This window comes from Rhincodon typus, chromosome 9, assembly GCF_021869965.1.
Source record: "Rhincodon typus isolate 14 chromosome 9, sRhiTyp1.1, whole genome shotgun sequence".
NCBI lineage: Eukaryota > Metazoa > Chordata > Chondrichthyes > Orectolobiformes > Rhincodontidae > Rhincodon > Rhincodon typus.
In genome coordinates, this window is record NC_063340.1 from 50,453,965 (window position 1) to 50,481,134 (window position 27,170).

The following is a 27,170-nucleotide window of genomic DNA, read 5'->3' on the forward strand; positions in this document are numbered from 1 at the left end:
AGAGGTGCTAAATGAATATTTTTCGTCAGTATTCACACAGGAAAAAGACAATGTTGTCGAGGAGAATACTGAGATACAGGCTATTAGACGAGACAGGATTGAGGTTCATAAGGAGGAGGTGTTAGCAATTCTGGAAGGTGTGAAAATAGATAAGTCCCCTGGGCCGGATGGGATTTATCCTAGGATTCTCTGGGAAGCTAGACAGGAGATTGCAGAGCCTTTGGCTTTGATCTTTATGTCGTCATTGTCAACAGGAATAGTGCCAGAAGACTGGAGACTAGCAAATGTCGTCCCCTTGTTCAAGAAGGGGAGTAGAGACAACCCTGGTAATTATAGACCATTGAGCCTTACTTCGGTTGTGGGTAAAGTGTTGGAAAGGATTATAAGAGATAGGATTTATAATCATCTAGAAAGGAATAAGTTGATTAGGAATAGTCAACACGGTTTTGTGAAGGGTAGGTCGTGCCTCACAAACCTTATTGAGTTCTTTGAAAAAGGTCACCAAACAGGTGGATGAGGGTAAAGCGGTTGATGTGGTGTATATGGATTTCAGTAAAGCATTTGATAAGGTTCCCCATGGTAGGCTATTGCAGAAAATACAGAGGCATGGGATTGAGGGTGATTTAGCGGTTTGGATCAGAAATTGGCTAGCTGTAAGAAGACAGAGGGTGGTGGTTGATGGGAAATGTTCATCCTGGAGTTCAGTTACTAGTGGTGTACCTCAAGGATCTGTTTTGGGGCCACTGCTGTTTGTCATTTTTATAAATGACCTGGATGAGGGCGTAGAAGGATGGGTTAGTAAATTTGCGGATGACACCAAAGTCGGTGGAGTTGTGGATAGTGCGGAAGGATGTTGCAGGTTACAGAGGGACATAGATAAGCTGCAGAGCTGGGCTGAGAGGTGGCAAATGGAGTTTAATGCGGAAAAGTGTGAGGTGATTCACTTTGGAAGGAGTAACAGGAATACAGAGTACTGGGCTAATGGTAAGATTCTTGGTAGTGTGGATGAGCAGAGAGATCTCGGTGTCCAGGTGCATCGATCCCTGAAAGTTGCCACCCAGGTTGAAAGCGTTGTTAAGAAGGCGTACGGTGTGTTAGGTTTTATTGGTAAAGGGATTGAGTTTCGGAGCCATGAGGTCATGTTGCAGCTGTACAAAACTCTGGTGCGGCCGCACTTGGAGTATTGCGTACAGTTCTGGTCACCGCATTATAGGAAGGATGTGGAAGCATTGGAAAGGGTGCAGAGGAGATTTACCAGGATGTTGCCTGGTATGGAGGGAAGGTCTTATGAGGAAAGGCTGAAGGACTTGAGACTGTTTTCGTTAGAGAGAAGAAGGTTAAGAGGTGACTTAATAGAGACATACAAGATGATCAGAGGATTAGATAGGGTGGACAGTGGGAGCCTTTTTCCTCGGATGGTGATGGCTAGCATGAGGGGACATAGCTTTAAATTGAAGAGTGATAGATATAGGACAGATGTCAGAGGTAGGTTCTTTACTCAGAGAGTAGTAAGAGCGTGGAATGCCCTGCCTGCAAAAGTAGTAGACTCGCCAACTTTAAGGGCATTTAAATGGTCATTGGATAAACATATGGATGATAATGGAATAGTGTAGGTTAGATGGGCTTCAGATTGGTTTCACAGGTCGGTGCAACATTGAGGGCCGAAGGGCCTGTACTGCACTGTAATGTTCTATGTTCTATGCCCTGAGTTCAACAGCCTTACCTCTAAGACCCCTTGCATTGAAATAAATGCAATTTAGTTCTTCAGAGCTACTACATACTCTGACTCTCTCTTTCTTGTCTAATTGACGTGCTCTCCTCACATTCAGAAGCTTCCCGATCAATCCTTTCATTAACACTGCTACTTAGAATTCCTCCACTCACCTTCTGTATCATTATAAAGTCTCCCTTAATAGAATGAGCAAGTCTCCCTGCTAAGATATTGGTCCCTATCCAGTTTCGGTTGGACCCATCTTTTTTGAACCGGTCTTTTCTATCCCAAAAGACATTCCAATTGTCTAAAAAACCTGAATCCCTGAACAATATACCAGCTCTTCAGCCATTGATTTATCTCCTTTAACCTTTTGTTCTTGCCCTTGTTGGAGTTTGGCATTGGGAGTAAACCAGACGTTACGACTTTTAAGGTTTTATTTTTTAATCTTCTACCTAACCTCTTAAATTTACTCTCTACTGCTTTAATCTTTTCCCTAAAAAAATGTCAATTTGCACAATAATTTCTGGCCTCTCAATCTCACTTTTAACAATACGCTTGAAACATTTAGAAACATCCTTAATCCAAGCACCAGGAAAACAACAAACCATTCTACATTTATGCTCACTGCCACAGAATCGCCTGTCTGTGCCCCTGAAAGGAGAGTCCCCCATAACAATAATTCTATTAAATCTTGCCAAACACTGCCTAACATAAGATCCATTCCAAGTGTCCAATGACTGACTGGCCCTTCCATTTTCCTCGGCAAGACCATCCCCTTCAACTGTTCCACAAACTGAATATCTATTTGATAGAGGAAGACTTTTGAACTACCTTATTACCTTACCTGACAGCCACCCATCTATCTGACTGATCCTGCTTGGTAATAAATCTACTAGCCATCTCATCCTGTACTTTATATATGGCCTTAATAATGTTAAGCCTATAAGAAAAATGTGTCAATATCATTTTATATATAAATCCTTTCAATACCTACAGAAAAAAAAATGCTAAAATGGAAAAATATACATATATCAAACATTAAATAAAAATCAACCAACTAGCTGATTAACTGAATAACAAAGATTCCTCTTCAATAAATTCCTCAAAAGAAAAAGAAACTCTTCTCCAGAGCTGACCATGTGTAGGACTCTCCGGAATGAAAACACACCTCTTATTTTAAAAAGAAACTGTTTTTTTCAAGAAAAAAAAGCTTTTACAATGCAAACAAAAACCCTCTAAAACACAGACTTTTTAAAAAATTTCTGAATTAAGAATAAAAAAAAACTTAGCCGTTTACTGTAGACCCTAAAAAAAGTTTTTAAAAAGTCTGTTTGAAAACAAATTGTGATTTTTTTGCTTTTTTTTAATGTTAATAAAACAAAATGGAACAAAATCTTATATTAATAAATTATAATTGCTATAATTACTGTAAAACTGTGGGAAAAAAAAACGAGAATAAATCTTTAACTAAGCCTGCAATCCCAGGAGCAGCTGCATATCCTTTGCTCCTTCAGGGGAATAAGAATGGATTCAATAATAGATTCACAACCATTCAATGAAGCCTCATACTTCTCCCAAAGTTGCACTGACAGTAAAAAGATATATACCGAGTTTCCGTGCACTGCTTCCTGGATAAGGGAAGAACTGCACAGGCACAGGATCCTGGTGATGAATGGTGTAGTTCTTCCTCAAATCCCACATCTTGATGACCCTGGAAAGTAAATAACCCATTTTTACAGATGTGACAGCGATTGAATAAACGCTGTAAGTAAATGTTAGCCTTGGCTTACTGATAGCACCATTGTCCTAGTCAAGTCCTAATGCAGAAAACAAGCTGGTAATCTAGACTGATGTTTCACTGCAGTCCCAAAGGTGCTGTCCTTCAAATGAAACATTAAACCAATATCCACTCAGAGCTCCTGGTGCTACATGAAGTAGTGCCCTGGCCAACATTTATCCCTCAAACCTCACTAAGACATATATACTTTGTCAGAATGAGAACAGTGCAACAGTGGATTGTTCAGAAGGAATTAGAGCTCCCATTTTTGTTCCAAATTCCACTTACCCATCCACTGCCCCTGCAGAGATCAAAGTCTTTTCGTCTCTAAAAATCACTACCGTTACACTCTGCTGAAAATCCTGTGGAAAAATGATAGACAACTCAGCACATGGAGTAAACCTGACCCATTTTTAACAAGAGGCTCAGCCACTGAAGCAGTGGTAATTGGAGTACCAGACAAGTGGAAAAGCAATCATACCACAGAAGGAGCAAGTCCTCGTACAGCCAGTCGCCGTTTCTTCTGTTTTGGAGGAGTCTGCTTGGCCTGCGTGTTGTGAGCACCAGTAATTTGCTTCACTTGTCTGTAAAATCCATCTAATCATAAGCAAGAAGTCTATGAATAACATTCAAACTCAGTTGTCCATCTCTCCACCGCCACCCTCCCATTCTATCTCACAATAACCACCTCAGCAGTTCATTTGTCCAAATTGCCACTCTATGTTTTCACTTAGATAGAATGAATCAGCAATCTTTTAGACTTGGGCTGGAGTGGACAACATCACAATCAAACCAGAAGAAGATCTTTGACTACCTCTTTGAAACAAAGGTTCACAGCTTTGTGTTTTGTATGACTCCATCCTACATCGACACACTGAAGAATTAAAAGCAGTGAACTTTTTTCTGTCAAGGCCACACCCTTTTTAGAATTAAAAGTTAGAGAGATGTGCTCTGTTAAACTTCATTTTATTGTAATACATGTTTCATTGTGTCATTGGTAACCATTTTAGATAGGGTTGTCATGGAAGCGCCAAGACTGATGGCAAAAGACCGGAATAATGACCAAGTGCAGGAAATAGTCAGCAGGTGTGTCTGCATCTGAACCAGACTGGGATCAGTGTTCTGCCAAGTCACATAACTAGGGCAGGAGAGGGTTTAAAGCTAAATATTGGGGGCAAAGGATCAAGTATGGGAAGATGTAATAAAATGAAGGCAGTAGACAAGGCAGCAAGGTGACAATAAGGGAAATGTGGCAAGAAGTGACTGAGCATACAAACATAGGTGTGCACAAGTAGACAATGCCAGACAGTGCAAAAATGATAAAAAGACCAAGATAAGGGCTCTGACTCTGAATACACAAACGTTTGTAAGAGAACAAAAAGTTGACAGCTCAAATTGAAATAAATGTATGTGATCTGATAGCCATTACAGAAAATAGCTACGAGACAGCAAAGTCAGAATGATAGGAAGCTTGGAAAAATGGAGGGTTCTATCCAATTATTCAGGATGAAATTAGTATAATAGGGAAAGATGACCCAAGTTCTAAAGTTCAAGATGTAGAATCAGTTTGTGCATAGACAAGTAGTAGTAGAGCCAGGAAGTCACTTATGGAAGTGATTTCTTGGCCCCTAATATTTCAGGCAGTGCAGCAAGGGGTACAGAGGAACAATGGGGCTTTTGAGAAAGATACAGTGATTATCATGGATGACTAGATCTACATTGAATCAAACTGGCAAAAGCAGCCTAGAAGATAAGTCTAGGGAGTGCTTTTTGAACAATTTCTTCAATCAGCACGTGCTGTACATAAATTGCAGAATGCATTAGACATGGTGCCACATTACAGGTTACGATGGAAAATAAAATCTCACTGTTCAAGGGCAACATTTGGCAGGATAGAGGATTGATTAGCCATCAGGAAATAGAGCAGGTATAAATGGCTAGTTTTCAGGTTGGCAAGAGTAACAAGTGGTGTGCCACAGGGATCAGTGCTGGGTCCTCAATTATTTACAATCTATTTCAATTATTTAGATGATGCCAGCAAATGTACGGTCGACAAATTTGTTAACAAACAAATTGTGAAGAGGAAAGAAGGAAAGGGGCATAGAAAGGTTAACTGAGAGGACAAAAATTTGACACATGGCACATAATGTGGAAAAATATTAACTTCTCAACTTCGGCAGAAAGAATAGAAATGTAGAATTTAATCCTAATAAGAAAGAAGAGGAGTAGGCCACTCAGCTCCTCAAGCCTAGCTCGCTATTCAATACGATCATAGTTGATAGTCCCCGTGCCTCAATTCTTTTGTACTAGCTCCACAGAGTCGTCAACTACCTCATATTAGAAAAATCTACACTCTCCTTAAATACTTTCGGTGATCTAGCCTCCACAACTCTCAAGGCTGCAGAATTCCAGACATGTACTACCCTGACAGAAGAAATTCCTTCACATATCAGATTTCAACAAGTGTTCCATATTCTGTAATCATGTTCCCTAGTCTGAGATTCTCCCACAAGTAGAAACATCATCTCAACATCCGAGCTGTCAAGCCCTCCCAGAATCTTGCATATTTGAATAAGAGCTTCATTCAGTCTTTAAAACTCAAATGAATAAAGCCCTAACCTGATTAGCCATTCTTGATAAGTCAACCTCTTAATGCCAGGAATCAGCCAAGTGAATCTCTTTTGAACTGCCTCCAATGCCAATATCTCCTTTTTTTAAAAAGTAGGAACCAAAACTGAACACAGCATTTCACGTGTGGCCTCAAGAAAAACCAATACAGTTGTAAGAAGACTTCCTTATTTTTAAATTCCAACTCCCCTTGCAATAAAGGCCATAATTCAATTTATCTTTATTTGCTGAGCCAGCATGCTAACTTTTTATGTTTCATGCACAAGAACTTACAGACCCCTCTGTGCTGCACTTTTTTAAAAATTGAGACTCTCTCTATTTAAATAATTGTCTTTTGTTTCTTCTTACCAAAGTCCATTACCTCACACTTTCCGTCAAGTTTTTGCCCACACACTCAACCTATCCAGATTCTCTTGGAGATTCCTTATGTCCTCATTACAACATACTGTGCCTCCTATTTTTGTATCAACAGCAATTTTAGATACATTACACCCTGCACCCTCCTCTAAGTCATTAGTATACACAGTAAACAATTGAGACCCTAGGATTCATCCTTGTGGCAGTCCACTAATAGGCGCACTTTGCAGAACATGGAGGCACAGAAAAATCTGGGCGTACTGGGGCATGAATCAAAGTCAGAATGAAGGCATAGAAAAATTATTAGATATCAAACGAAATTAAGTATACAGATACAGCTCCAAACAAAATGAACTACCTGTAACGAACTGGTCAGTGAACATAAACTTGGCAAAATCTAATTAAAAAACTTTCAATACATTAATCATATGTACGCATGGCACAATTGTTTATTGCCAATATATTCTGAAAGAAGTTTTTTCATAAATATTAAATGAACGTATTATCAAATTAAGTCCTGGGATCACTGTTACATTGCACAATTTACCAAGTTAAACTCAGTAAGCAAAACAAGAGTGAAAAATTCACTATGCAAAGTCTCAAAAAGTGGCTCATGCTAATATGTGGACACCAAATGAAATTGAGAGGAATGCAAGAGGAAGAACTTACACCCAGGACATTGTTAGAAAACACTCATTTAGATCTTCAAATTAGACAAGCAATTTAGAAAGAGGCCTTATGGATCCTTTTGCTGTCTGATTGAAAGAGCAATTTAATTTGTCCCAGTCCTCTCCTCTCCCTGTCTAACCCTACAAACGCTTCCTTACCTAGGCAAGTCCTGTCTCCCCATTTCATTAGTAGATGGAATCAATTCAAGTATGAAATGAAAAATTAACTACATGTAACACTTTGGAGTCAAAATCAAGAGCACATTCTGCTGGAAAATATGCAATCCACAACCATGGTACAATATATTAAGCTTGAGCCATAGAACCCCTACAGTGTGGAAGGTGGTCATTCAGCTCATTGAGTCCACACTGACCCTCTGAAGAGCATCCCCATCTAGACTACTGTATTCCCATAGCCCCACGTTTACCACAGCTAATCCAACTAGCTTACACATCCCTGAACACTGCAGACAATTTCAGCGTGGCCAATCCACCTAACCTGGACATCTTCAGACTGTGGAAGAAAACTGGAGCACCTGGAGGAAGCCTACGTAGAAACGGGGAGAATAAGCAAACTCCACATAGACAGTCATCTGAGGGTGGAATTGAACACAGGTTCCTGGGGCTGTGAGGTAGCAATGCTAACCACTGAGCCACCATGCCACTATTCAAAGTCCACAGCAGTAAATCTCAACACTCTTTAAATAAATGAATGAATTTGCAATGTTTCTTAAACGATGTTGAGAAGTGGTCATCTTAGATGAGACACATTACTAAAATGCAATATGTTATCATAAGACCATAAGATATCGGAACAGAATTAGGCTATTCAGCCCATTGAGTCTGTTCTGCCATTTGATCATGGCTGATATAATTGTCCAAGTTTACAAATGAAAAACAAGATAAATGATCAGTTTGAAGAGAATTAAATGATCTCACAGCAAATTTCAACATCACTAACTATTCTTTTCAGTTTGATTTTCAACTTCAAAGTACTTGGCTATCATGCACCTGGATTTCACCCCTCCCATCACCGCAGTTTCAGCGACCAGCAACCTAGCATTCTGAAGCAACTTCTTGCTCTAATAGGATTCTTTGGTGACTGTCACTATAAACTGGGTTCAGACCATTTAAACTCATTTTCAATAAAATCTTTACAGATAGTACAAAGGAGTCCAAGAGATAACAATTTCCCTTTCAGAAAATTTACAGTAGTTAGTTGAACTGTTTGCTTTCAAAATGTATAATTATAATTGCAAGACCAGAAGCAACTGTAGTCAACTGCAATTGTGACACAGAGCGGTCTTTATTTAATTCCACTGCTCTACTTGCAAGTTGGGCCTCAATTTCTCCCCACATTCCTGGTCAGAATTGCACATGCTACAAAAGATTCATTCACGGGTACTTCTGAAAGGATTAATGCTCTATCTGCAGCCAGCAAGGAAGAACCATATTTGGAGATTTGAATCTTCCTTTCAACATATTGACTGAATGGAATGGGGGGTCGTAATTGCAAGTAATTTCTCATGGGTGCCTCTCAAAAGATGACTACACACTTTCAATGATAGGGGTTTGGGCGAGGATGCACTAGAAACAAATGCAAATATTGGAGAAAGTCAAGGATATGGGACGCAGTGGAGCTCAAAAAGCAATACTAAACTTCTCTCATTCTCAAAATGTGTTGTGATTCCACAGCACAATGCACAGGACACTGACTCTTTACAAAATATGTTCTTTTAACTATGTTGAGGAACACCTACCTTTCTTACTGCAGCGAGTGTCCCAGACCATTATGTTACCATCTCTTCCACCAGTGCAAAATACAGCTTCAACAAAAGCAAATATAAAAAAAATTGAGTATTTTTGTTCCTTAATAAATAAAGCTTTATGGAGCAAAGCTAATTTGATATGGTACCTGTTTCCTGCTTTCCAAATGCCACAGACTTGAGGCTGCACTGGTGGCCTTTAAATGTGCCAAGGAGCTCACTCGCTTTCACATCCCAGAGTTTTGCTGTCTGATCACCTGAAGCTGTAACCTTCAAGATACACACAAAAGTACAAATGTTCAACAGTACTATTGTCACACATTTTTCTACAGAAGGAATGTACAAGGAAAATACAGTACTTACTAATTTTGGCTCTCCAGGAACCCAAGCAAGGTCAAACACTGCATTGTTGTGAGCCAACCATGCTGAAAATATAAAATTCTAATTTAGTAAGGAGAGGCCAGGTCGAGAAACGAACAAAGCTGTTATTGAGAACAAAAACAGAAGATGCTGGAAAAGCTCAGCAGATCTGGCAGCATCTATGAAGAAAAATCAGAGTTAACGTTTTGGGTCCGGTGACCCTTCCTCAGAATTGTTTTGAGGAAGGGTCACCAGATCCGAAGCATTGACTCTGATTTTGCTTCACAGATGCTGCCAGACCTGCTGAGCTTTTCCAGCATCTTCTGTTTTTGTTCCTGATTTACAGCATCTGCAGTTCTTTTGGCTTTTATTAAGTTGTCATTGGGGCCACAATACAACAAATGTTTAGGCAAATAAAATGTACACTTAACTATAAAGAACATCCCACAATATTTGTATATTTGGCCCTTCCAAAATTAAAATTAGTTCTGGAGCATTTTGAGTTTCACATCTTTTGGAGTGTGGACAAAAACAGGTTGTCAATGTTAGGTGGTGTAGTGTTTGGAGGTATTAGTTTGGTGTGATATTGGAATTTCACCAAGAACAGTATTGAGTACGGTGGGAAGGGAAATTGCTGTTTGTTCTTTATAATGTTTATAAATAAAGCTGTTTGACTATTTATAATAACAGAAATCTCACCATTAAAGCATACAGGTATATTTACATTAAGCAGGCCTGGGGATCATGCTGATATATCAAAAACAACTTACATTAAATTAGAGTCAACATATTAAATGCTTTGCTTTATTTTAGAGGAAACACTTCTCCACACTAATGTTTTAACACTGAAGTAGTGCTCCAAGATGTGGAAGATTTTAATGGACTATACGACTCCTTTGATTTGGAAAAGGAAGAGAAAAACCAAGGAAGGCAAATATGTAAATGACCTTTTACTGCTTGCACTAATCATAAATATAGACATGTTTTGCAATTGATTCTGGATTACTGGTTCATAGGTGGGAAATACATATCTTTTCACCCCATATTTTCCAAAACCAGGCGGCAGGTTATCCCAATTTATTAGGATGTACAGGTAGACTCCAGATTGCAAATGGGTTCCATTCTGGAGTCCGTTCACAGGTCCATTTGCAAGTTGGAACACAATGCAGGACAATATAAAGTAACCATTCCTAAGTATGGGAAATGTTCACGTGTTCTTTAAAATTACATCTCTCTATGAGATTGCATTCCCAAGTTGGACGTTTGTAATTCGGGGACCCCGTATTCATTAAGCAACTGAATATATCTAATTTGTAGACGCAAGAATGAAAACTGATCATGATAATCCATAAAATAAAACAAAAAAAACTGCGAATACTGGACATCTAAAACAAGAACAGAAATTTCCGGAGAAAGAAGCAGCATCTGCAGAGAGAAAACAGAGTCAACATTTCAGGTCCAGTAACCCTCCATGAGATAATTTGTAATCGATACAAATCAAAGGAATGATTGAGAAAGCTACAGGGCACAATGAATCAAAAGAACTTTACACTAATGGTGTTATTACAGGCTCCAAGTTACTCCCCTTATATTGTGGCAATGAGATTTCCATACGAAAATAGAGCTTAGGAGCAGAAGTAGGCCATGTAGCCTTCTGAGCCTTCTCAACATTCAAAGAGCATGGCTGATCTGGTGGTGGTCTCAGTTCCACTTTCCTGCTGGCACTCACAATCTCCAACTAAGATGTCTATCAAAAATCTAAATCAACTTTGATTAAATTAAGTTCCAGCCTCCATTTGGGAAAGAGAGTTCAATGTACTAATGACCTCCTAAACAAAACTCATCTCAGATGCGAGATCATAGATTTGATTTTTCTCTGCAGCTTCTCTGTAGCTGTAACACTGAATTCTGCATTCTGTTCTACTATCCTGATGTACTTATGCAAGGTATGATTTATCTGGATAGCAAACAAAACAATACTTTTCATTATATCTCGGTACACGTGATGATAATAAATCAAACCAAATCATTTATATTTTAAAATTAGTTCAGGGTTTAACTGAAGCAGGTGGAAAAATTACTTCTCTGTAGAGCTCTAATAATGACTGGACAGGAATCTACATGGTGCCTATGAAGGATAGAATTGTACATAGTACCCACTTATTGGAAGTTTTGCATTTTAAAAAAGGAGTCATTGTTTTATAAATGAGAAATGTAGTTTCATGATATGAACGAGATTTAGACACATTCATTTCAAAAAATATCTATGCGAGGGGGCAGTGCTTTGAAAGTTTGTGATGTCAAATAAACCTGTTGAACTACAACCTGGGTGACACTTCTGAAAAAATATCGATGAAAGCAAGCAAGCAAACAAAGCGTTGGCACACCTCGACAAGTTGGGTCCTCCTTGTTACGGCACTCCGTATCGTACAGCCTGACTATACCTTCTTCATTCACCACTGCAAGGACCTGACGCCACAGGTCTGCTGTAAAGTAGTCATATTAAAAATCACCAGCATATCAGCACTATTTAATTTTCACACAATCCCGTATGCATGGAAAGCGAAATGAAGTCAAACAAATGAAAACGAAGTGAGGTTGTTTCCCAATTTAGTATTAACACACTGTAGTTAAAATTACATCCCCTTTTGCAAGATTTTTTTGTATAATTCTCTCGAGATTCTTCGACTTGGTTGGCTGATGTCTACTCTAATCGTCTTTAAAAGATTTCTCATCTGAATTGTGGCCCTTAAATAAATAATACCTCTGACTCTCACAGCTGACAGATTTAAATGCTAGATAACTTTAAAATGACAGCCCTAAAACTTAAACCATTCACTATACTTTTAATGTCCAACTGGTCCACATGTTGTTCATCAGTATCACTGAGGAGGACAATACTTATTTCATGGGCACTACTTATTTGCTCTGGATAATCAGGCTGTAACATCACGAATGTGGCAATCAAATTTGTAGCTTCATGATTCCAAACTAATGTATGCTTTTAACTAATTAAAATTAGAGAGACCCAATAAGTGTGCAAGAAGTTCAGTCAAGCACTGGAGAGGTCAATTTACCTGTAGACCACAAGCAGCCAAATGGAGGAACTGCTGCCCCAAGGTCACCGTATGAAGTGTGTTCATCCCGTCGATTACATTGGTAATATTGCAGCAGAGTCTCTAAGGAGTAGCTGTGAGACTCTAACACGAAAGATAAAATTATGTTGAAACTAATAGACAAGCAACTGACAATAAAAAAACTCTGCAGTGACTACAACTTATCTTTTGTATAACATATTCCACACATACAAGTTTACAGCAATGTTTCATTGCAGTGCAGGCTAAGACAAATGGCATCCAAAAGGAAATTTTAAGATAAATAAATCCCTTAAAGAGATATCCGGATTAATGGGGTTTAATTTTTATTTGATTCATCATTTTAACGAAAAAGCGATCATTCATCATTCAGAATGATATTCGAGACATTTAATCAAGCATGAACCTAGAAGGTGTAGAGCTGGATGAACACAGCAGGCCAAGCAGCATCAGAGGAGCAGGAAAGCTGACATTTTGGGCCTAGACCCTTCTTCAGAAATGGGGGAAGGGAAGGGAAGGGATTTCTGAAATAAATAGGGAGAGAGGGGGAGGCGGAAAGAAGATGGATAGAGGAGAAGATAGGTGGAGAGGAGACAGACAGGTCAAAAGAGGCGGGGATGGAGCCAGTAAAGGTGAGTGTAGGTGGGGAGGTAGGGAGGAGATAGGTCAGTCCAGGGAGGACGGACAGGTCAAAGGGGCGGGATAAGGTTAGTAGGGAGGAGATGGGGGTGGGGCTTGAGGTGGGAGGAAGGACAGGTTAGGGAGGCAGGGACGAGCTGGGCTGGTTTTGGGATGCGGTCGGGGAAGGGGAGATTTTGAAGCTTGTGAAGTCCACATTGATACCATTAGGCTGCAGGGTTCCCAAGCAGAATATGTGTTGCTGTTCCTGCAACCTTCGGGTAGCATCGTTGTGGCACTGCAGGAGGCCCAGGATGGACATGTCATCTGAGGAGTGGGAGGGGGAGTTGAAAAGGTTCGCGACTGGGAGGTGCAGTTGTTTATTGCGAACCGAGCGTAGGTGTTCTGCAAAGCGGTCCCCAAGCCTCCGCTTGGTTTCCCCGATGTAGAGGAGGCCACAACGGGAACAGCAGATGCAGTATACCACATTAGCAGATGTGCAGGTGAACACCTGCTTGACGTGGAAAGTCTTCTTGGGGCCTGGGATGGGGGTGATGGGGGTGTTGGGGGAGGTGTAGCACTTCCTGCGGGAAAAGTGCCATCTCAAGCCCCACCCCCACCTCCTACCTACTAACCTCATCCCGCCCCCTTGACTGACCTATCTCCTCCCTACCTCCCCACCTACATTCACCTTTATTGGCTCCATCCCCGCCTCTTTGACCTGTTTGTCTCCTCTCCATCCATCTTCTCCTCTTTCCATCTTCTATCCGCCTCCCTCTCTCTCCCTATTTATTTCAGAAACCCCTTGCCCCTCCCACATTTCTGAAGAAGGGTCTAGGCCCGAAATGTCAGCCTTCCTGCTCGGCCTGCTGTGTTCATCCAGCTCTGCACCTTGTTATCTCAGATTCTCCAGCATCTGCAGTTCCTACTGTCTCTGAACCTAGAAGGTTTTCTAGCTAATCTCAATCACACTCCTCAACCGACATCCACGCTTTCGCATTCACACAGTCACTAGGTTGAAGTCAGGAAAAGTAATTTGTGTTGCTTCTCAACCTGAAACTGACTGCAGTATTCTACATCACCGCTGAGAAGAGTTAATATGGAATCTTTCTGATTTACGTAGCTGAATTCCAGTTAAAAGCAACTGAAGTACATTGCCTATGGAAGAGCAGGATTGTGCAAACGATAAGCTGCACGGTAGACTTCCGTACTAAATGCATCTCAAATTGATTTTTTAATCCAGCTTCACTCTGCACCATTAAACTAACAAGTGCTAGATATAAACCGTGAATTGAAAGGCGATGACAGGTGAGCAGTAATTATTACAATTTGATACCTCTTTTTGTAAATAAAAAACTTTTGTCAATACGAAAAATATCTAACACCCAATAAAAATTAAATATTGTTGTCCCCCGTTCAAAAAGCATTCAACTACAGCCTTAATTAAACTCCTTTAATAATATCCACTCAAATAACTGGATCTTAGTGCTTTCACGTTAGACTTCGAAGCCTACCAACATCTCAATGACAACGACACAGTGATGCGTATTGTAGACCATGTAGCTTTTCTCCTCGAAAGCTCGTGTAATTGAGACCAAAACAGTAAAAATAACTGCAGGTATTTCGCATTTCAATACAATTATAGAGTCACTTGATCGACTTGCACTTCAAATAACAAAACTTAGGGAAATTTCTACTTTTAAATGAATACCTACAGCCACGAAGATTGCGATTAGTTTCGGCGAAATAAAACACTGACATTTTGATGAATAAACCTTAAACAAGCAATGCTACATAACGTATCACAAATACATCGCGGCAATGTTGTCTTTAAAGAAAGACACACACAACCCTTTTATAAACCTGGAGTAGTTTCTCACCTCGCGTTTTGTTACAAATTCTGCTATTGAGCACAGAATGGAACAGCATCTTGAAATTCCCGGCTACTGAATTCAACACAACTCCCGCGCTCTGCACTCCTCCGTCAAACTGACGTCACACGCGCTGATTGGTCGACATGCGGAAGTGTGTCGTCCCGCTGTCACCTCCGCTCCTGGTGCATTACTGGGAGAAGGCGGTTGGCTCCCTCCAGTTAGACCCAGTGGTGTTTAATCATGGCGCTGGCAGCAGCTCGGCCCTTCCTGTCGGAAGGTGGTTATGGAGAGCAGGAAATGGACGCCAACTCTGCTCTGATGGAGCTGGATAAAGGTACCTATCGGAGGCAACTTGCCCGCTGTCGCTGTCTGGCCCTTCTCTTTTCTCGGATTTAACAAACCGGTGGAACGTTTTCCAAACTGACTTTAAAATGTCCAACAGAATATCTGGGACCATCTCGGGGCAGCAGCTGCGTTTTGGTGTTTATTATTACCCTCAGTGACACTCTCCAAACGTTTAAAGTTTCCCTTTGGACAGTGGAAGTCTGTGCAACTGGGTCTAAAATCTTGCATCTGCACATTAGATGTTGATGGATGTAAACTGATTGTTATTTTCAGAAAAGTGGCGTATTATAATCCCAGCCTTAGTTATTAGGACTGAAACTCACTTTATTGAGTTTTAAATCAAATCTCAAATTTGTTCGAAACAAATCATTCGAAAATAAACGTTTTTCTGACCGACTTGAATGGCTTATAAAGTGTTTGAAATCCTCCAGTTATTGCCAAGGATAAATTGATAAATCTGTATTCTGTGTTTACCTTTTATTTAAGTTCGTCAAGCTTTTGCTCTGGTCAAAATACCGTTGAAATAATCATTCACAGATCATAGCCAATGACCCTAATTATTTTGAAGTTTGCTGTAGACAAAAGGAAAAAAAAACAAAGACATTAAAGTTGTTACGTGAGCACAATTTGAAGTGTTAAGTCTAAGCAACATTGACATTATGCAAATATCTGGGCATTCAAGCAACATATACAATAGACTTATTTTGCATGTTTCCTTGGTGTAAGCTCATAAGTCATATCAGTCTGTCTCCCTTGCCTCCAGCCCAGAGTCACTTTTTACTTCCTTACTCCCTTACTCCCCATCCACTTTCATTGAGGTGCTGCCTTTCTCTTTCCTCATTTAAGGAGCTGCTCTTCTTGCCTACTGCTTCTTTCTTTGGTGTTTCATTTGACATATGCTTTTCTCACCAAAACTCATGAGATTTACATTGGCTATTTTGCACTGAACTGGTTAATGGATGAATATTCTGTGTGTGAGGGATTTATTGCCACGCTTGACAACTTGCTGATCCTCCTTTTCTCTGAGCTTTCCACCTAACTGGAAGTAAATTTCCATCAACTGAAAATTTGTATTCAGAGGTTGCAGCAGAGTTCGGTGACTTGAGCAAATCAGCACTATCACAAAAAGCCAAGAGTGGTGGTGTGAGACGCATTAGGCCGTGATGGATAACCGAGGGTGGGATTTTAGGAAGTAAACTTAAGCATGAGTATTTCATTCATACAATCTGGATCTGGATTGGAATCTGCAGTTTGAGAAACCCACCTATTGGAACTAGTCTTATTCTTTGTTTCTTGAAACTAATTGTGGAAAGTATATTGCAACAAAATTTAAAAAATATTAGAAACATAGAGTGAAAACATGAAGAAGCAGTCCAGACCAAGGTGATTTGCTATGTTGGATGGTTTACATCAGGTGTTGGGGTAGGGATCTTTCTATTTTTGAAACATCAGTGACATGGTGTAACATGGATTGGGTATGGGAAGCATTAGGGAAGAGTTTTGCTTTTTATGTAGGAACGACTCAATGAACAGCCAGAAGCACGAGTCAGAACTGTTTGCAAATAAAACATATAACACAGGTTAGTGACCCCTGTTACAAACAAAATTTTGTATTTTACCTCAAGACTTAAACATGTAAAAATATGAGACTTTCATAATGAGAAATTTTCTGAATTGCTGTGTACATTAAATTATCTAAACCTTTGAACTGTGTTGTAGTGAGTTCAAGTACCAATTGCAATGTTTTTATCCTATCTTTCAAGGACTGAGATCAGGGAAACTTGGTGAGCAATGTGAGGCAGTTGTTCGTTTCCCTAGGTTGTTTCAAAAGTACCCATTTCCGATTCTTATAAACTCTGCTTTTTTGAAGCTTGCAGACATCTTCAGAGTTGGGTAAGTATCAATATCTCTTGAAAGAATGTTCAAACAATTAGTTTTACATAGTTTTTGTAACAAATGTGATTTAACTAACTTCAGTATTTCCCTCTATCAGAAACAACTTTCTGAGAATGTGTGTGTTGAAAGTCACCCAGCAGAGTGAAAAGCACTTGGAGAAAATCTTGAATGTTGATGAATTTGTGAAGAGAGTCTTCTCAGTCATCCACAGCAATGATCCAGTGGCTAGAGCCATCACTCTCCGGTAAGCAAAAGTCTGGCGTTGTGTCAAAACATGCTGTGCCTTGGAACCAAAAATATTTGTAGTGAATTGGCATACATTTAGCCAAAATAAATAAAACAAATTTGTATGAAACATCTAGTATACTACACAAGTCACATTGTCTTCTGTAACTGTCAAGCAATTTGTATTTCCTGGGTTGACATGAACATTTGTAACTTACAGAAGCAGCTTGTGATTTTTAACTCTGTATAATATCCATGATAGATTCCCACTTTGTGGACTTACAAGGAAGCTGTTGTTTATTTTCATGTTTGTGTGTTTATATGTATATCGATCATTGTGCACCTAACCAAAGAAAATGAGAGTCACAAGATTGTATCTTTTTGCAGAATGCTGGGAAGTATGGCTTCAATTATTCCTGACCGAAAAAATGCTCATCACAGCATTCGGCAAAGTCTAGATTCACATGATAATATTGAAGTAGAAGCTGCCATTTTTGCTGCCGCCCATTTTTCTGCACAATCCAAGTAAGTGCCACTTTGAGTGACATTTATTCCTGCCTCAGAGCTGATGTTTGAAAACAGTTGCATCTTTATTGGGTGAGATGCAAGATCATGTATGTTGATTTGATATATTTGTTTATATGTTTGTGTTCGTGTGACTGTTACCATAAACAAAACTGCTATTTGCTTCATGTCACATGAAAATCTCTAAATAATATTTATCAATAGTAGCTATGAAGTAGCAGTCCAGTCTAGGGTAACTTGAATTTTGTTTTGTTTACAGCAGGTGTAATCTGCAAATGTTGAACGAGGCATCCTTCTACTGTTGCAAAATTAATGGTATAATTTAAAATGAGTTGGGTGAGGGATGAAGTATTAAAAAAGAGGAATAACATCCACAGAAGATTGGAAGAGTAAAACTAAAATTTACTTCAGAAGTATGAGTGATCAATATAGAGAAGTGTGAGACAAAATAAGATCTGTTGAATATAAGTGTTTAAGTACCTGGAGACTGGTAATTGCAGTTGAATAAGGTGAATTTCAGGCAAAAGTTGCCATGTAGGATTATAATTAAATGACAGTAATAGAGACATGACTCAAACAAGGGGATGAAAGGAGTTTTGAACATGCATTTCTACAAAGTATCCAGTAAAGAAGGGATAGTTTAAAAATGGGGTAAGGAGTCAATGGGTATGGAATGAAGTTCTTGGTGCAGGATCAAGGTTTGAAAGTCTGATTCTATTTGGATAGTATTAAGGAACATTGGAGGAATAATTGCATTGCTGGGCATAGGCACAAAACAATGAGAAAGAGATAAAGGAGCAAGCTTGCATGCACAATTCAGGAATATGCAATGAGGGACCTCTATTATCATAACACAGATTAGAAAAATAACTTTATAAAGAAGAGGAAGAATTGCTGCAATATGTGCAACAGGATTTTCTTGAACAGCATGCTTCCAGCCAGTGAAGAAGAAACAATGATGTTTCTGGGGATAAAGTGAGGTAGACAGAGCATTGTTCAGTGGAGGAACATTTGGAAAACAGCAATCACAGCATCATTGTGGCATAAGACAGAAAATTAAATGTGAAAAGAACCCATCATATGAAGGCTAATTTAAGGGAGTTCGAAAGGAATCTGGCCAAGGTGAATGGGAAATGTAGATTGGGAATTCAAACACTGCCAAGAGGAGGAAAGCAAGGGCATCAAAGCTGGAGGCAGGAATTCTGAGGAAGGGTTACTGAACCCAAAATGTTCACTCTGATTTCTCATCACACATATTGCCAGACCTGCTGAGTTTTTCCAGCATTTTCAGTTTTTGTTTTTGCATTAAAGCTGGTGTTCCATGGGTGACCAAATATATAGCAGTTAGAATAAATCTGAAAAAAACACAGTCTCATAACAAGTGTCTGGCTCATAATCAAGTAGAGAACCAAGCTAAACATAAAACTGAGAATTGAATAAGACATGAGCAGCAAAAGAAGTGATTGCAATATTTGCAGGTAATAGAAAAGGGAAACCAAGCGTACTTTATAAATGTCTGAAGAGACAAAGAAGAGGTGGGACCAGTTAGGAATTCAAAATCATCTTGGCAAGGCCCAAGTGCATTGCTTAGTTGTGAAATGAATGATCCTCATTTGATTTCATTATAGACAAGGAATTTGCAAATATGACAGGCAAGTAGAGCAATTGATTCAGATAGAAATGAAGAGGTGCTTCCAGATTTGTTAGTGCTGAAAGTCGAATGGGATATAATCTTTACTGCTTAAGAAAAAATAAAGATGGAAAAAGTGTGATCAATGAGTACAATCTCCAGTTTTTCATAGATGCCTGTACAGTGTCCAACAATTGGAAGAATTTCAATGTTAGACTTTTGTTCAAAAAAGTAGAGAGGAATAAACTTAGTGATAACGGCAAAACTTTGAGATAATCATGCTTAGATAATTGGTGCATGTAGAAGAATGTGTTAAAGCTCACTTGAATTCGTTAGAGCAAATTATGTTTTGAATTTAAATTAACTCCTTTGCAGTGTAGTGTGTTGATGGAAATAGTGCAGTTGTTGTTATTTGTGTGGACTTTGAAAAGGCATTTAATCAAATATTACAACAGACTTCACTGCAAAATTAAAACATGTTGGATAAAGGGACAGAGGTAGCTTGGATATGAAATTAGCTGAGAGACAGTATTGTTGAACGGTTGTTTTGTAGCCTGAATAGGGCTGTATAGACATGTCTCTGAGGGTGAGATATAATGTGATGTTGGGGACATACCAATTTTGCAAATGACGTGAAACTTTCATGTCGTAAACAATGAGCGTGATAGTAGCAAACTTCAGATGGACGTAGACTAGTAAAATAAACAGACGTGACAGATGAAATTTAATGCAGAGAAGACTGCATATTGGTAATGTCACTGGACTAGTAATCAGAACCACGTGTTAACATTATGGGAACGTGGGTTCGAATCCTAACATGGTAGATGGTGAAAATTTGAATTCAATAAAAAGTTAACCTAATGGCAACCATGTAACCACTGTTGACTGTCGTTTTAAAAAAAAATACATGTGGTTCACAAATGTCTTTTAGGCAAGGAAATCTGCCATCCTTATCTGGTCTGGCCAACATATGACTCCAGACCCACAGTTAGATCATTGATTCTTAACTGCTCCATGCACATTAAAAATGGGTAATAAACGCTGTCCAGATCATTTGAACAATTTTTAAAAAACCCTGAAAATTCTAGGGATATGTGAGGATAAATGTTCACAAATCTTTAAAGATTGTTGGACAGGTTAAGAAAACTGGATTTGTCTTCCAAATTGTGAAGTGTTGGAAGTGACAAGAACAGAGTTTTAATGTAATAAAAAAAAAATTAATGTGAAAAAGTTAATCTTTAGTTGTTCTTGTGATTTCTAGCCAGAAAACCCCACATCCCCAGAATGATGGAAAGAAAGAAAAAAAAGTTTGTCTTTTCACTAGTGTTGCTGTGCATGGATTATTTAGAACAGAATATTGCTGAATATTTGTATTCAATTTGGGAGTTTGATTCACACCATTGTACCTTGACATTAAAGTCCACAAATGCAGAATCTGGGGTGGTGTTTTGTAATTTAGAGTATGAATTAGTGTGCAATTATGATGGACAGATTTGCCCATTGCACACTGTTGTAAAGAGATAGTTCCTATATGAAATATAAATAACCAGGTATTATTTCATTCACTGCATTTAACATGCTGAATAAAAGTAGATTTCCGGGAAATTTCCAACTTTAAATTGAAAATCCTTTGACAATTTGTCTTGTTTTGAAAGAAACTATTGGAACTTGAAATAACATTTTAAAGAATTAAACTTCACCCTTTGTTACTTGCAGAATTTTCTTGTGTAAAGTTGTAAAGTATGTGTTTCCATTTGTTTCCCACTAACCTCCCCCCCGCCCCACCACCACCTCCCTTTTGCTCCAACCGTACCCACAGAGATTTTGCTGCAGGAATTTGCAACAAGATTGGTGAAATGATTGAAGGTAAGATTTCAGAATGAAATGATATTTCAGGGATATTATTGACCCAATCTGGCCATTATTTTGAAGCCATAGTTCTTTGTAAGGTTTATATTTTCTTTTACTGCATTGGTCATGTGGTTGTTTGTTCTCCATAGAGATTTTAAAAAATTGAATTCAAAGTGGCCATCTTAAAGGTATGCCTCATCTCATTACCAAAGTCTTGACATCAAGCTACCATCAAAGGACCTGTCCCTTTGTCTTCCAAGAATTCCTGAACTATTGTCTAGCAAATAGACTCACTCCAGTGATTGCTTCTATGGTCTTGTTGGACGAAATCGTCAATGACCTTAAATACCCACATGTTCTGTGTCTTCACCCGGAGGATAAGCTTTCACGTGCGTTCCACCTGAGTCACTTGCAGCAAACAACTTTTTCTCTCTTTCGACAACTGCTACTTCCATGTCTCTTCCTCTCCTTATGTCCAGGGTATTTTATTAAACTCTGACTGCCTGGGAATCTGTAAGTCAGCACAAGGCAAAACAGCAGTCTGTATTTGTGTTTGGATGTGAAATAGGGCATATATGCTTCAGCAAGTCTCTACCTGGACTGTCTTTCTCCAAGGCTGCACTCACTAGCACTAATGAAGAACATAAGAAATAAGACCAGCAGTAGGCCATTTGGCCCCTCAAACCTTACCATTCAATAAGATCATGGCTGATATACCCCAGTCCTGAACTCATCTTTCATGCCAGCTACTTGTTGCCCCCAACACCCAGATATTTTGTAAATCTAACTCCTCTTTAAATACATCAGTAATCTAGCTTCCACAAGTTTCTGCACTGAAATCTTAGAGAAGTTTTCTCCCTTTTTGGAAAAGAAATTCTTTCACATCTAAGTTTTAATTAAGTGCCTCCTTATTCTGTAACTATGTCTCCTACATGCAACTACCACACTAGTGGAAATATATTCTCAACATCTACTCTGTCAAGCCCATTAATAATCTTGTATGTTTCAGTAGAATTACCCCTCATTCTTTGGCACTCTAATGAATACGGGCCTAATTTGCTCAGCTGTTCTTGATAATTCAACGTCTTCATCCCAGGAGTCAACCTTGTAAATTTCGTTTTAACTGACTCCATGCGAGTATAACCTTTATTAAATTTGAGGACCAAAACTGTACATGGTACTCCAAGTGTGGCCTCACCAACACCTTGTAGAGTTGTGACAAGACTTCGTAACTTATAAATTCCAAGCTCCCCAGCAGTAACTGCTAAAATTCCATTTGCTTTTTTAAATAGTTGCTGCATTTGCATGCTTAATTTTTGTATTTCACGCACACGAGCACTCAGTTCCCTCAGTGCTGCACATTTTTGGAGTCTCTCTCCATTTTAATAATAGCCTACCTTTTGATTTCTTCCTGCCAAAGAACATGACTTCATACTTGCCTGCTTCATCTGCCAAGTTTTGGCACACTCATTCAACTTATCTATATCCTCTCGCCAATTCTTTATATCCTGTTCACAACATGCCGTGCCATGTATTTTTCTATAAGCAAATTTGGATATGTTACATTCTGCCCCTCCTCCAAATCAATAAATAATTCAGGCCTGAGGACTGATCCTTGTTGAACTCCACTAGTTATGTCTTTACAACCCCATGTCTTCCGTGTGTTACTCAATTTCTCAGTCAATGCTACTATATGATCCACAATACCATGACCTATTTTGTGCAGTAACCTTTTACATAGTATCTTATTGAATGCCTTCTGGAAATCCAAATGCGCTACATTTACTGGTTCCCCTTTATCATGTTTGCTTGTTATCATCTTAAAGAACTCTAGCAAATTTGTCAAACGTTATTTCCCTTTCACAAAACCATGTTGACTCTGTTCAATTGTGTTAAGCTTTTCTAAATGCCCTGCTATTTCTTCTTTAATAATGGACAAGAACATTTTACCAATGACAGATGCTAGACAAACTGGTCTATGGGTTCCTGCTTTCTATCTACAGCTGTCCATCAAACAGGGCAGTGCATGAATGCTTTTCCAATCCACTGAAAGCCTCCCGAAATCCAGTGTGTTCTAGAATATTTCAACTAATGCCTCCACTGTCTCTGCAGTCACTTCTTGAAGACTGGACATCAAGTAATTTATTTGTTATTTCTCTGCTCTCTATTATCAGCTCCCCAGTTACATCCTTCAAGGGTCCCATATTCACAATAGCTACTCTTTCTTTTCTTATATACTTGTTGAAGTTGTTTGCTTTTCTATTTCTTCCCAATTACTTTGACAATTAGCTTTCTCCCTTTTTATTAGCCATCATGCGTGTCAAGCTTGAATCACCAGAGTCATGCTGATGCACACTACACCAACAGAGACAGGGTCTCTGCCACCACTGCTGCATTCCTGAACTCGCTAGCTTTATGTAATTTATGCACAAGGAGCTCCAAATTCTTCCGTGCTGCAGTTTTCTGCAGCCTTTCTCCATTTAAATAATATTCAGCTCCTCTATTCTTCCTCACATTTCCCATGTTATATTCCATCTGCCAAGGTTTTTGTCCACTTATCACGTATATAGCCCCCTGCAGACTAGTTATTATCATCTCCAGTTACCTTTTCATCTATTTTTGTGTCTTCTTCAAACTTGGCTATAGTACATTCCATTCCCTCCTCCAAATTAGTATATGTTCGAAAGAATTATTATCCCAACACTGAGCCCTGTGGCACTCCACTAGTTTGAGGATGTTACACTGAAAAATCTTCCCTTCTCCCAACTCATGGTCTCCACTTGGTCAGCAATCCTTTATCCATGCAGGGTCATGGGAAGTAGGCAGGAAAGCAGAGTTAAGGCTACGACTGGGTCAGCCATTATTTTGTTGAATGTCTGGGCTGGCTCATAGTTGAATGGCTTTTAAAATTCTTATTCAAAATCTCTGCCATTTCTTTTTTTCTCATTACTACCTCCTCTAAGGGACAAACATTTTCTTTAGCTTTTCTCATCCTTTTTAGACACTTGATTAACAGAGCCACTCCAGCTGTGCTTCCTTTCATCCTCTCGTTCCAAAACATTAAATCCCTTTGTATATTCAGGTTCTAGCCACGGTCATTTTGCAACCTTGTCTTTCTAACGACTATCATACCATACTAATATTTCGTCTTGTGCTACCAGTGTATCCATTGGTCATAATTCCTGTGTGCATTTAGATGAATACCCATTTTTATTTTCATTTTACAATTTTTCCCAACTCTATTCTCTGTTTGCTGATGCACTCTTATGGTTAGACATTGTCCTTTTCTGACACTCTGGTTATCACTACTCACATTACTATTGCTTTGTTCTTTCTTCTTAACTTTCTAAATCTTCCCTTATGTTGAATCTCTCTTCCACTATTTAGTTTAAACCCCTCTTCCAGCAATGGTTTTATAATTCTCTATTACCCTGGCTCAGGTGAAGACTGTCCTAACAGTACAGCTTGCTGTTTCCCTAACACTGGTGTCAGTACCCTATGAATCAGAATCCATTTCTTCTCCACTACTTGCCCATTGCCAATTTGCTTGTGGCTCAGGTACTAATCTGTTATTACCATCCTTATGATTTTGCTTCTTACTTAATGCCCTAGCTGCTCATATTCCTTAAAGCAGTGCCTCTTAATTTTTTAGCCCAGCTACGTTCATTGCACCCATATGAGCCACGGTAACTAAGTCCTTCTCCAGCCATTTCCAAGTTCCTCTACAGCTGCGGGGAGATGCGTTTAACTGTGTCACTGGGCCGGCAATGTAGCTTTTGGTACTCTTGCTCTTTGCCTAAGAGAATGGTATTCATTGCCCCAACTTTCCAGTCCTCTACTATAAACTAATTCCTTTTGATTCCTCTCACTTTGAGTGGCTTTCTGCACCATGGTTTGCTCATCCTCTCTGCTGTCATCCACCTAATTTACAAGAATCTTGAACCCTGCTTGGCAGATTTAAGGGCTAAGGCTTCTGCACTGCTGTTTCTGGAACTCCATATTTGCCTCAGTCGTAATTCCACTCCCATCCTTCACCATGAGTCAGATGTAAAGTACCTAGTGCAAGGGTGTGACTGGTTCCTTCCAGAAAATGTCAAGGTAGCTTTTCTTCTTCCTAATGCATTGCATTGTCCAAACTCAGGACTCTGGCTGTCTAAAGAGCAGCATTTCCTCCTCCCTTTGCACTCATCCCACCTGCACCAAGTTAGTACCTATACTTCATCACTCGGTGTGCCTGCAGCTCTCTGTAAAAGCAGATGACTAGCACCCAAGTTGTAACTGCTAATTCACCTCCTTCCGATAGGAATGAACACCTATTCACTTTCAGTTGTTTGACAATAACTGCTGCTGCCAGGCTGTTTCTATTAACTAGGCTCTTTAACTAGTTTGCAGTTTTGAAGTCTTAAGTCAGAGTCTGACTGTTTATCTAAATTATAGTTTGATGGAAAACTTGATAGAGTTTCTTACCTCTGCCAGATTCCAACATTAGCACTCAGATGAAAAATGCAAGTGTAGAAGATGTGAATCTCTGCCGCACATATTAAGGAGGTGCTATTGCTGTGCCTGGCTCACATGATAGTACAAGCAGACATAGGACAGGATTAGTCAAATCTCATGAAAGACATTCTGGCTGCTTATGGGGCCTACTGAAATCAAGCAGGGATTTAAGATGGACTTGGGTTTGAAACACTGTTTGGCAGGCTACCACAAAACACAATGTTTTTGTGGAAATTTAAAAGTCCCAGTGACCATAATCTAGTGTGTCTTGCTATCTACATTAGAAATGCTTTTCATTGAACCAGCCTGCCTGGGGCATCAAATCAATAGCTCATTAAATATTCCCTCGAAGCTAGATTCCTGGTATTGGAGCCGCCTGATTTAATTTGTTGGTTGGATAGGTTACTTATAAGACTTGACTGTATAAAGAATGCACCCTAATTAGGAATAACCCTGATAATTTTTAGATATATAAAAGTTGTTGGGCATTGACAGTGGTAAATGTGGTAGGGTGGCAGAACTGGGGGAGGTTGATGGTGTTTATACTAGGGAGCTATTTACTGGAATGGAAAATTCAAGATGGTACTGTCACATACCCAAATACTTAGGATTACTTTGTTTTCACAGAACACAAAAAATATGTTGCCATGGAGCACCACTGGAGATTTCTTGGATTCTGTTTCAAGACAGTAGTTTTCCGTGGCATCCGGTGTTCCTAAAGTCGCACCCTTTTTGGTCACAGCATGTTTTAGAATATAGCACCTATGACACTATATGCACTTCAGTGATTGCCTTATTGGATCTCAAGCAATTATGAGTTAATACCCTGGTAGATATTATTCCTTGGATTTAATAATTAGAAAAATTTGCAATCTAACCTTTTTTACTATCTGATTGTTCCAAGGAAAATTTAAAGTTCAGTTGGAGGAGATATATGGTACAGGCTCATCTAGGCATGCATGATTATTGCAAACTGATTCAGCTCTGTAAATATGATTTTTGATTTAAATAAACTTGCCTTGCAATAGGCCATTGCCACAAAACAAGTGGAGAAGAGAACTTTGACATCAGCAAAATCATGTGAATCTCGGCATTTTTCTCTGTTCAGACCCCTCACAATTTTGGATCTTCTGATCTCTTTTGAGTCTTCTTCAAGGAGAAGAATCGTAACTTCTCCGATCGTTCTACATAACTGAAGTTCCTCATCCCTGTAACTATTCTTGTGAATCTTTCATGCTCTCTGTAATACATTTATGTCTTTCCCTAGGTGTGGTGCTCAAAACTGGATATAATGCTGCAGTTGAGGCTGACATTGTGTTTTGTTCAAGTTTAATATGATTCCTT

General features: G+C 39.2%; 3 protein-coding genes across 5 annotated transcripts in view; 1 reads left to right on the forward strand and 2 right to left on the reverse strand.

The window, feature by feature from the left end:
* Positions 1-14,973, reverse strand: part of dtl (denticleless E3 ubiquitin protein ligase homolog (Drosophila)) — a 30,757-nt gene extending 15,784 nt beyond the window's left edge. The window contains exons 1-9 of the mRNA XM_020530572.2: positions 14,864-14,973; positions 12,348-12,470; positions 11,658-11,756; positions 9,274-9,335; positions 9,060-9,180; positions 8,905-8,970; positions 3,973-4,088; positions 3,780-3,853; positions 3,322-3,425 (exon numbers count right to left, since the gene is read on the reverse strand). Of these exons, the coding sequence (XP_020386161.1) occupies positions 3,322-3,425; positions 3,780-3,853; positions 3,973-4,088; positions 8,905-8,970; positions 9,060-9,180; positions 9,274-9,335; positions 11,658-11,756; positions 12,348-12,470; positions 14,864-14,912 (814 nt within the window). The 5' untranslated portion in view covers positions 14,913-14,973. The remainder of the gene's footprint in view (positions 1-3,321; positions 3,426-3,779; positions 3,854-3,972; positions 4,089-8,904; positions 8,971-9,059; positions 9,181-9,273; positions 9,336-11,657; positions 11,757-12,347; positions 12,471-14,863) is intronic.
* nek2 (NIMA-related kinase 2) overlaps positions 1-27,170 on the reverse strand; it is a 527,130-nt gene that overhangs the window by 293,956 nt on the left and 206,004 nt on the right. The window lies entirely within an intron of this gene.
* Positions 15,037-27,170, forward strand: part of ints7 (integrator complex subunit 7) — a 132,643-nt gene continuing 120,509 nt past the window's right edge. For both annotated transcript variants that reach the window (XM_020530571.2, XM_048600601.1), the window contains exons 1-5: positions 15,037-15,191; positions 16,966-17,095; positions 17,196-17,342; positions 17,711-17,848; positions 21,298-21,344. In XM_020530571.2, the coding sequence (XP_020386160.1) occupies positions 15,098-15,191; positions 16,966-17,095; positions 17,196-17,342; positions 17,711-17,848; positions 21,298-21,344 (556 nt within the window). In that variant the 5' untranslated portion in view covers positions 15,037-15,097. The remainder of the gene's footprint in view (positions 15,192-16,965; positions 17,096-17,195; positions 17,343-17,710; positions 17,849-21,297; positions 21,345-27,170) is intronic.